The sequence below is a fragment of the Cydia pomonella genome, chromosome 17, assembly GCF_033807575.1.
Source record: "Cydia pomonella isolate Wapato2018A chromosome 17, ilCydPomo1, whole genome shotgun sequence".
Taxonomy (NCBI): Eukaryota; Metazoa; Arthropoda; class Insecta; order Lepidoptera; family Tortricidae; genus Cydia; species Cydia pomonella.
The window spans coordinates 17,644,923-17,657,036 of NC_084719.1; the positions used below are offsets into that span (position 1 = coordinate 17,644,923).

General features: G+C 36.4%; 1 protein-coding gene across 2 annotated transcripts in view; it reads right to left on the bottom strand.

Moving 5' to 3' along the window:
- The window catches only part of LOC133526776 (RNA polymerase II elongation factor Ell), an 80,547-nt gene that overhangs the window by 20,580 nt on the left and 47,853 nt on the right, over positions 1 to 12,114 (bottom strand). For both annotated transcript variants that reach the window (XM_061863520.1, XM_061863518.1), the window contains exons 3-7: positions 10,828 to 10,926; positions 5,205 to 5,356; positions 3,003 to 3,335; positions 677 to 747; positions 78 to 234 (exon numbers count right to left, since the gene is read on the bottom strand). In XM_061863520.1, coding sequence (XP_061719504.1) covers positions 78 to 234; positions 677 to 747; positions 3,003 to 3,335; positions 5,205 to 5,356; positions 10,828 to 10,926 — 812 coding nt within the window. The remainder of the gene's footprint in view (positions 1 to 77; positions 235 to 676; positions 748 to 3,002; positions 3,336 to 5,204; positions 5,357 to 10,827; positions 10,927 to 12,114) is intronic.

Below are 12,114 nucleotides of genomic sequence, written 5' to 3' on the forward strand. Positions count from 1 at the left end.
GATGACATTGCCACACTCTGGCACAGCAAACGGCATGCAAAGTTGGCTTGGTCTGAGTAAGAAGCCGCGCGACCGACCTCTTGAGTATGCGTTTCTCCTCCTCGGTATAGAACGGCCAATCCTCGTTGACGTCGTTCCATATGTGCCTATGTAAGTGATAACAGTTGTCCTTCAGCGAGCCTATCTGTGGCAGGATCTTGTTCACCACACTGCGTTCCTTCTCCTTGATTCCCTCTGTAATGGTAGGCCGGGTGTTAGAGTTTCGTACTTACTTATAGACATCGTATATTTGGAAGGTTTTCGTTGAGACATGGGCAATTTTGTAGGATATAGATTACAACGCACAATTTATTCACAAGAATGCGGGACCAGAGAGCAGGAAATAACTCAAATGTATTTTATTTGGGTCTGTTTTTGGGTGTCAAATATAAAATCATGTTTTAAGACAAAGACAAACCACCAATTAATTAAGAAAGAGTATACATCACAATAAAATATTTGAAAAGTGTTTTTCTTACTATTTAACCCACGTTTTAACAAAAACGGTACAAAAATTACGATATCTGCGGTCATGTCAACGAATATTCAATTATAAAATTCAGAATATTCACAAATTTTATGTAGAATATTTGTTGAACTGAGTTGTATTATGAAATGAAAGGATTTATGAACGTACCTTGATTAAGCCTTAAGTATAACTCGGGCTTTTTGAAGGGTTTCAATGCTAATAACTGTATAAGTCTTTCTCTGAAAAGAAGAAAACAAAACACGTTAATTAGTTGTACCTAAAATCTAAAGCAGTTAAAAACTTCATATATTTTAAATATATTATAGGCATATATTTTAATTTTATAAAATATTTTAGGCGTACAGCCATACATACTACCAAAAACACCATCTATAACAGTCTTGTAATGTTTTAAATATGTTTATGTATTGAATATAATGGGTTTCTTAAGCTATTGTGACGTTCTATAACTAGAATTGGTTTTATGAAAGACACGTAGGTACCTATTATTCATAAGATTACTGGGGAAACCCATGGTTTTTCCACAATGTTATTCTACCATGCTCTTTGTAAGATCTACCAAGTGAAGAAATATGCTTCAGAGCACGGCCTGTGTGAATAATATAACATCTTCGTGATTTTCATGATTCATGATGTTTCAGATTGAAATTAAGTGTATTTACGACTTGATTGGTGATTTATAATTATGTTGAATTTGTGATAATAGCCTTCCATGGCAAATTACTATTTTTCGTAATGATTGTAATTCGGATCGTACCAAAGCAGTGTGAATATTTCAGAAAAACCAATCATGAGGCCTATGTGTTGCAATCTGCAATTAAAATTCACGTTTTCCTGCTTTTCGAGTTGTCATGTGACGCGTTGCCGTATTATACAATCGACATCAAAGATAATATTTACAATTTTGCGCCTTTTTCCATTGTAATAACGCAAATAATGTATACATATATAACGGCAACAACACAGTTAACAAACAAAATGAATCCTATTGCTACGACCTTAAGGCATCAGTTAAATGTTGTTTGTACGTCCATAACAAATAGGACAGCCTTGGCTATGAATCACATGTAATAGCCGTGTAAGCGTTGGCCGGCGAAGAACAATATAAAACCAATAATGAAAACCGAGATTGACGTTGTAATGCCCGTCCAAATCCGACGGAGCAAGACAATTTACTAGTAGCTTGGTAATGGCTGCTAATAACCAAGTCCGTCTTTTGTTTTTGCTAGAATGCAGAAACACAATATTTGTATCGAATGGTATTTAATTACGCTAAGGCAATACATGTTTTCCTTAGTAGTTGAATTGTTTAAGTAATTTGAGGAAGTCTTTTTAAGAATCGTCGTTCGCGGTGACTTTACGCAGAGATACAAAAACGACACTGACAAAAAATAGCAATAAAAAGCTATTTCCTAACATATATGCCGACACTAAGGCGAAAAAATTCAAAGTTTTTACCGTTTACCATTTAGACAGCGTTATTTATTACAGATTACAGATTTCTAGCAATAATGGTCACCAAACAAAGTCGCAGACAGAGTGGCGGACAGACAGACAGACTTTGTCTTTGGAGCTCACTTTAGAGTCACTGCCAAAACATTCAATGTCTGTTTTGTTTCCAACATAGTTGTGTTTCCAATATAGTTGCTTATTATGTTGGAAACACAACAGACATCGAGTCCCCACTATTCTAATGGCATACGGCCATCAATCTCACTGACATCATAATTTAAGTTGGAGCCCGATAAGTGGGTAGATTGCCAGGAAGAATCGCCCATCTATTATTAGAATGTGACAAAGTGAAATAGCATCTCACTATTTACGCAAGCGAATTTGTATCATATTTGATGGCATGAATAATATGAATGTGAGACTAGATAACGTTTGGGAATAATTATGTAACCGCAATTCTATTGTCGTTCGACATATTTGTCCAATACCTACACCGCATTGCTATATGCTAAGATATCTTAGAAAAAAAAATATATAAAAAAATACCTAAATATTTATTAGTATCTGCATATATTAACTACAACGGTTTAACAAAAGAAGCCAGCCTGCTATAAATGTAAACAATCACAGTTATAAAATAACTTTTGAAAATCGAGTATAATAATCAAATTTACAATTTATTATCATTTCGTTCATAACAATCGTGAGCAATAATTTCTTAGCAATATATTTATTGTTTTTCATTTGTACAAATATCAGATCATGATTCAAATAATATGCACGAAACAAGGTACAATTAAATGTTACAATATTGGGCCATTTTCATTTCATCGATTATTAACAAACAAACATATGGAAACAAATACCGCGAGCTAGCTTTACCCACTAGCGAGTTGGTTGTCAATCGAGGACTCCATATAAGCAGAGGTTTGGTAACTTTTCTGTGCCGCGTTCCCGTATGTTTCGCCCTTTAAAATCTAACTTTATGATAGTAAACTAGGTATCGTATGTAAGTACTTACTTGATGGATCGCCTCGCGAGTTGCGGGTTCTGAGGGGGCCTCTGCGGCTGGTGGGGGAGCTGCGGCTGCAGCGCGCCCGGGTGCGGCGCGGGCGTCGGCGCCGGCCGCGCCGCCGGCGGCCTCTCCACCCGCTCGGGCCGGTCAGGCCGCTCCGGCCGTTCGGGCCGCTCGGGCCGTTCGGGCCGTTCAGGCCGCTCAGGCCGCTCGGGCCGCTCGGGCCGCTCGGGCCGCTCGGCCCCGAGCGCCGCGGGCCCGGACGAGTATAGGGGATGAGAGGAGCGCACTTTTACACGCCGACCGATGTCCGTTTGGTTCGGTTTTATCACTCGGGTGCTGGAAATACAAATGTTTCTTTAAAAAAAAAATGGTTGACAAGTTTATTGGCTATGTTAAGTTCCAAGGAACACATGTAGATGTTAGAAGAACAAGTCTACGTAAGTCTCTACGTATTTGCTCTCAGTCGAGCATGATTTTAAGTGGGTTAGCATAATAAAATATTAACCATATTAAATTATTCATACTGCTGTACTGTAGAATTAGGGCTATGCCTACGTTATAATATGCATGTATTTTACGTAACATAACGTAATTACTCAACAACAACTATTCTGTATGGATATGTGATAATGATAGATATAGCTAAAATCCGAATCTTGCCTTTTGTTGTGCAATTATTGGTACCTACGTTTTCATTTCAAAATATTACGCAGCAAGAGGAAGTTCCATGGGATTTTATAAATTACTAATTCATAGACAGCTACTATATGTTATTGATTAATTATTATGAAATACATTGTATTACAACTCTGAATTTCTAATGAGGTATAGGAGGAGGATGCATTATGGCACATTTAGGAATGTAACAGCCACGTATTGATCGTAAAGTATCAGTCTGAAGTGTACTTGCCATTACAGTGGGTCTACCGCGGACAATCTTCCATTACATGCTCTTGCTGTATTTTTAATAGAAAGGCTGTTAATATTTTGCTGTGTCTTTCTTCGCTAGATGGTGAATTATAATAAAATTAATAATAAACGAATGATTTTGTCGGCATGTATCTGTACAATTACCAGATATGGTTGGGTGCCGTTAACCACAGATGGTGGTTTCGATAAGGTGAATTGTAACGGGTAGGTACGTTTTGCTATTTCTTTTATAGTATTTCAGTTAGATGCCATTCAAGCCAAGACACAATGGGTTATGTTACTAACCATTCCTACGTCATATATTTTGACGAAAAAGTAAGGATTGAACATTAAGTAAAAACACATTTGTTGTTTTATACCGTGTTTAGAAGTTACATAAATAAATGTTTTAAACAACCAAATATATATTCGGAAGTTGTTAAGCATTGCTATATAATTTATTTTAAATGATTTTTTTTCATTCTTATCAGTATTAAAGGAATTTTACTCGTGCCATAGCGAGCGTTATAAATCTTAAACTCAAATGCCCTCATCAGGTATTTTGCACACTGCTATTAAAAGTTGGACTTTATTTCTGTATACCAACCGGTACGACTAGTTTCCTTACATTAATTGATTTCCAAGGCGAGCCTATAAGCATTTAATTAGCAAATAATGATTTCATTAGGCTTAATTAGGGGGCTATAAAATAGCTATTGGCTTTTCATACACAGGTTAGTTCTTTAATGTACTGTTACAACATTAGACGTTGAGAAACCCTGTTTATTTACTGTTTATTAAAAAAGTAAACAGACGAATTAGATAGTGGAAAATAAACTTAAATTAATGAAATGTTTGAGTAATAAAAGCTTACTAGCCAGGTGAAGGCGATAATATTACCTACTTGTACAACATAAGAAATCTTGTACTTAGAGACAGAAAATATTGTCCAAGCGGTCAGCACATACCAAAAGACGCACCTTTTGAAGGTTTCTGGTGGCAATATGAATATAACTTCGCGGGCAACCGATGCGAACAGTTCACGACCAGTCGTTTTTTGACATAGTGGTTATGATCTTAAACACACTAACCACTTCTGTTCACCGCCGGCCCCAAGGAGTATAGGTCCCTATTTCACCAAATTGACAAAAAACACCTGACAATTTCACGTGCATTTCTGGATTGAGCAGAAACCACGGCACCTAGCGTCAATGTTTGGACCAGCAATCTAAGTTGAATTGCCAGCGTCAGGTGACAATTGTCAGCATGGTGAAACAGGGGCCCGACGACACTCACCATTTACTCTGTTCGGCGGCCACAGTTCTCGCCATGCGGTCCTTGGTGGCCTCGTACGAGTCGTCGTTGGCCTGCACGCGCATCCGCCGCGGCAGCGGCCCGCACGCCTCCAGCCGCCGCGCGCCGCCGCTCCTGACGCACTCAAACGAACCCTGTAACACAAACGTACTTCGTTTAACACAAGGCATAGATGCGATCTGTTTTCCACATTAGCTTTTAGGATTATCAATTAAACTACCCTACCTTAACCTAGAGCACAGCCTCATCCTGGTGTCCATAAGCTTCTTAAAATGTATAGTTTGAGGTAATGGTAACTACTATTTAAACAGGTTTAATGACAATCCACTAGACCAAAAAACCAATGGACAATTCTTTGACATCCTGATCCTATAGGTATAAATGATAAGTAATTCAGGTACAGGCGAACATGCTGCCATCTAGTGACCACTACCAGACATAAAACTAGGAATGTAATTTTCCATGATCTACAAAGCTGCTACCCTAGACAACACTTTGACACAACAGAAAATAGATCAAAATCTGTTTTCCAATTTATAACAAAGTTTTAAAGTTTTTCTGAGTCTCTGTCAGCGTCTTTTTAATGCAACACTGCAGACAGCGATTAATCTACAACTTACTCTTTCAAACATGTCCTGGTAGTAGATAGTTAAAAGAACACTTAGATAAAGTTGGAAATAGATCATAAACTTGACTGCTTTCAATTTTATACCAAAAATGTAAAGTTTTCCTGGGTCACCGTCTGCTAAGTCTTTGTAATGCAACACGAACGGCTAGCGCCTGAAGTCGCACTTTCTAACGGCTATTGAGTAACATTCCCAGTACGTGCTGCGGCGCATTCCGAATCTACTACACTAGTAACATTTTTTGCAACAATTCGTAGCACAATGGTGGAAGAAAACTGCAATAACATCTGTACAAATGTGACGGGACACATATACATCACTTTGTAGGCAAGGACGTTTTCTTATTGCATCTGTATGCCAATCGCTCAGATCACATAAACTTGTATCTTTGGGTTAGTATTAAAAGGGTAGAATGCAAGTAGTCATACGCAATAACTATATTTTAGCCTAAAGCAGAGACGCTTTCCAGATAGATTTTCGTACATTGACCCACGTGTTGCTATTTCTATTGCTGTTCCGCCCATGATGCCGGTTGTCGATGTCACTGTGCTAGTTTGGCAGCAATATAATTATGCGCCCGCCTGTTCAATGTGCGAAAATCTATCTGGAAAGCGTCTCTTTACACGAAAAATCAGACTATTTTATAGGGTATGATTTACGTGAGTTGTTTTACCTACCAGAAAGCCCGAATCTTTTTCCTAGAACCGTCATAAATATTTACAAAATTATCCTGACACCTGACACCTAACGATAAAGTAATCAGAAGAGGTGCGTTTAAAATAGATGAGACTGATCGTTAGGTGTCGTTAACGGCAATTCATGCATATTAATATACAAGTAACCATACGAAACGAAAGTTATTCTAGGTACTTAAAATACACAATAGGGATGCTGACTATATTTAAAATAAATAAATAAAAACGTAGACGGCAGTTACGTTTTTGACGTTTCTAATAAATCGGACAGGACTATAAAGAGCTGGCAACTTGACCGTGACGTCACTTGGTCTGTGTTTCATATAGGAAATATTTTACTATGAAACTGTAAAATAGGGGCTAATCGCTGTGACAGTTCGAAAAAAGAAACTCGTTTGACTAGTCAGTTAAATATCCTAATTGAGGTAGTTGATACAAGCTAAAAATGTGATTAAAAATCTATTTTTAAATTAGGAGCATATAAAAAAGGAAAGTGTGTAAAAATGTAATCTATTTGGACAACGTTATCGGGCGTAGTAGTTATCGGCAGCAACCGTTCCGCGACCCACAAACCCAAGCGGAAAGCGTATTACAAAGGGGAGCCATAGAGAATATTAATCGACCTCCATCTTGTCGGATCAGCTGAGCAACGGTCGTGGAAGCGTAAACTACGATACGGCGGACGAGGAAGGAAACCACAATAACGCATAACGCTTTTCTATAACGTTCAATGTATGTCTGGGTCAAAATAATAAAAACGAATAAGTTAAATGAAAATCTGTATTGTTTGCATTTTGTTGCCCTTTATATGAAAGGTAAATTTGGACTTAAGATGGAAGAATAGGTTTGGGATACTAACGAAATAACAGTACTTTTTCTATTAAATTTCCATTTCGAGAGAAAACGGTTTCCACTAACTATATCTTAACAAATCACTTAGATTTTGATGACGATCGCTTCAGCACAATATATTCTATCCCCCTTATTCATAAACGTCTACTAAAGTTGACAAGCCTCTAATAATCGTTTGTCCCTATCCGACGTATTGGTATGATGGAAAGGGACAAAGGATTATTAGCGGCTTTTTAACTTTGGTAGACGTTTATGAATAAGGGGGTAAAGGTTTCGCTTAAGAAAATATATACTTTGAAGAAAAAGGAAAACCTATAAAACTATATATTTAGAAGTGGAAAAAAAAATCACTTTTTGTAAGGACCCTATTTTTATGTTTATGGTACAGTCCAATTTTATTGATAGACATCTTTACCCTCAATATATTTACACGCCTCTAAGCCACTGACAATTAGGTCCTTATATTTTTGAAACGTTGGCACAGGAAGATGTTTATGAACACGGCCGTAAGTACAGTCGCCATCAGATATATCGGAGCGGCCGAGGTGCTCACAAATATCTGAACCCGCCTCTATTGTCATAGGCGTTAGTTGCATGTTCTGATATTTTTGACCACCTCGGCCGCTCTGATAGAGACTGTAGAATAAAATCTTATATTACTAACATTAGTATCATTACAACCTTATATAGGAATGTTACAGCAATAATACAACTTGTATTTCACATTTCTGGGAGTAAATAAAGCTTATCACCTGATTAAACATGCTTTATTATTCTAGAACGATTAATAATCGCTAATTATGTTTTCAAGTACAACTGAACAGATGCCAAGTTCAAGAAAAAACGAATATTGAGATAAGAATTTGTTACCAACTGTCACAAGCTGCACACATAAGACGGAGTTGAATAAATTACACATGAAACTTTGGGGAGCGAATACAAAGGTTTTTATTTTTACTTACATTACGCCTTATCGTTCGCAATAGAGGTTAACATACGGCCAAGAGGGCACTGGCCTCACAAGCAATAGATCAGGATGCAATGAGAACGTCAAAAAAAAAAAAGACATCTGTAGGCGTCTTTCAAAATGGATTACAGTTGCTGATTATTTTATTACCGTGAAAACATGGTCCGTGTAAGCGCACCTTTACTCTAACGTTCCAAGTTAGCACACCTGTCCAAATAGATCATCACGGGGATCACGTTAACAGTCGACAATTCAAAATCACCTCTTGGAGTTGCTCAAAAACATGCATTTTAAATAGTGGACATTTGCTTCACTTGCGTATAAGATGTGGGCTGTGGGTAGAGATAAAAATGGCGAAAGATTCATGTTGTTTCTTTCGAAATTTTGTATCTTTCCTATAAAATACATGTAACTTTCGAAAAAAACAAAACTGACGTTTGTCTGACAAATATAATCATACACGTATAATACCTGTTTTATACTGTGTATTTTACATGTTTATTTAATAATGACTTGATTAAATAATAACCCCATGGTTCCGTGATAAGGCAAGACACAAATAATAATAATATTTTTGTATTTTACTTTTATAAACATATTGTAAAAAGCCTATCCTAAGTATAAATATAGTCTGAGCGGAATGAAAAGTCACCTGTTTGTATGAGAGCCAATACGTTCCGAGTCACTATTCATAATATAATATAATAATGCGAAAAATACAATGTATTTTACACGTAAAAAACTTAAACTTCGAAGAACACGAACACGTAAAAAAACTCCGCAAGGAAAGATACTGTATTTTATTGAAAAATACAGGGGTCTTTGAAAGATACATGTAATTTTCATCGCTAGCTGTAGGCAAAGTTTAATTACATTTTCACATTGTTCAGTAATGTATAGTTTGCCATGTCAACTGTTTTCTGTACGCAAGATGCTATACGAGTGACGTAAATCATATAATATTTACTCAACTGTGAAACCAATCAACTGATATTGTAGTTATATAATACTTGAGAATGAGAGCATTACCGGTGCTTCGGGAGAAATTAACTAGAGTATAATTAAGAATAGGTACGTCCGGGTTAATAATGAAACTATACACTTATTTATTTAAGATATATTTATAAGAAGAACTTTTAACATTAGTGATCACTCAATTATAGTCACTAATGGCTGAAAAAATGATTTATCAACCGCAGTAATTGAAGTTGATAAACTAAGAGTGACACATTTTAAACAAAATTGTAAATATAATTATGATGTAACCTACACTTAACGCAACACAATCTGTAATCATCTTTAATTTGGTAAATAATCACAGCTATCTTTCAGCTGATGTTTGTGTACACTCAACGATATAAGATATTGTTTTCGCCTTTGCATTAGAATAAAACATAAAAATGTTAATATATCTTTGACGTTGACTATATACAGCAGTTTTATGTTAATATTAATGGAATGCGAGCAAAATCCTGATCGTTCTTTTAATGTTAGTTCGTCAAGGTGATTACTATGTCTATTTAATAATCAGAGATTGGAATTTTGGCGTCATTGCAATTTCAAAAGCGTCATAATATATGACACCAATTAGTCCGATTGTTTAAAAATTGTCATAAATATGATTGGATGTTAAAGCACGAAAAAAGGTAAACGATTAATTATATCCAACATACATTATTTAACTTGAATGTTAAAATGATTAAGAAATGTAACGAAACTTACTACACACATAAAATATTGGTTACAAAATATATCTATCAAATCCTGGATAAACTTAAACTTTACTGTGCCTATACAATCAAAATAATTTCTCGTTTGTATTTAAAATTAAGCCATTTCTTAATGGAAACATATTATCAGCGCCATGATTTTCTAGGAATCTATATCTTTCTTTGATTGGTTAATCGTTATCGTATCAAGTGTTGCCGTTGTATGAAGTCTTAAAACCTCAAACCAATCAGCTAAACTTATACCTCTCCATATTTAATTAAACATCAAGGACAACCGCTTTTTTCTCAGTTATATGTTTATGACTTTGAATTTACAACTATATACGGTTAACTAATATGCAAAAAGTTACCGACGAGTTGGTAATTGATATATCGTTTTCTACTTTATATAAACAAATTACTGAACTGATTTCTGTGCTAAGAAACATAGTATACGCCAACAGGAACATCGTATACCTACAGTTGTCTAAACCCAGTTGCACACAATTCTACAATAAAATTTAATAATATAATTCCTAAATATGAAAGATTTTATGAGTGGTTACTCAATAACATAAACACGTCTGAGCACATTACATTTTGGCATACAGATGGTTTGTAACTGGATCAAGATGCTAGATCATTTGTCCTTGTCGAAAATCTGAAGTACTTAAACGTGGACAGTTATCGGCTTCTACCCGATCATAGTTGTGGACAGAAATTAGTAAAAGAAATAAATAATATATTGGACTTTACCTGTGGACCCTCCATTTCTGCATTGCTATTGATGCTGAAGTGAAACGTAGATTCATGAGTCGGGCCATTGCTAGTTGCGGGTGCCGGAATTGAGATTTTCTGAAAATAAAACAAATTAAATGTTAATACAGTTTCTCATATTTATGAAAAAATTACCATAAGATAGTGTGCCTAAAGCCGACCACTGACTAATAATAGGCAGCCGGACGATATGGGCCTGTCAGTTAGAACAAAGATTGGACAGTTCCGAACAACTGACTGGCCGATATCGTCCGGCGGAATGTTAGTCAGTGGTCGGCTTAAGGGATCGAACTTGTATCTCCCACTACCCCTAATAGAAGCCACTTGAATTTGAATTATTGATATAGTAAATTATTGCTTAACAAGAGCCATTATGTTTCAGAATACGGAACAACCTAATAATCCAATTAAATGTCAGACAAAAACATGCAGTATGTGTACTGCCATTAGGTAAACTAGGCCAGGTTAATTGCGATCTAAATATGTATTATCTTCAACCAAATTATGCCCTTGAGCATATCTCATTAAAGCGTTGGAGAAACTATTATACACAAGTACGGTTCTTTTACGGGCATGTATAAATTTACCAAAAGAATGCTGTACCTACATTATATCTATCATTTATATATGACAAACTTTCATGATTATCAAAGTTTTATATAGAAGTCGAAGTTTAGGGTCCTTAAATGATCAATATGTAGACATAATCAGAAATCATGAAGTTTCCGCTGCTTCCCGTTTTCAAACAGTGTTAGACCTCATAAAAGCAGTTTTCAAATCATTTGAATTATTTATATGGAGCATAAAGACACCGAGACTGCTATATACTTCCTACCTTACTCGTTTCCACGTTGGTTAGTTTTGATTGCTTCTTTTTAATCGAGCCAATTGAAAATGAAGTAAAGTAGTCATTGTCCACACTCAATCGGTCGGATGCGATAACAAACACCTGCTGTTGATGTTGACAATAAAAGAACAGTAGACTCCCACGAGAAACCCACGACAGGTCTCGTTGTAGAGCCAAATATGGGTATCCTGGGCTAATAGCTCGATGCAGCCGCGGTGAGCCGGTAAGCGATGACTTTCAGCGCCTGGCTTGCATTATTAAGGCTTACCGAGAGCGAGCGACTCGAGAGGTCCGGCAAACCAGTGTAACTGTAACTTGAAGCCTCGAATCATGAGCGTAGAGCTGTACTGGTTTCACTGAACGTCAGATTTACCCAAGTTCAGTAAGCGCTTTGGAATGATACCCCTGGACTGGCAACG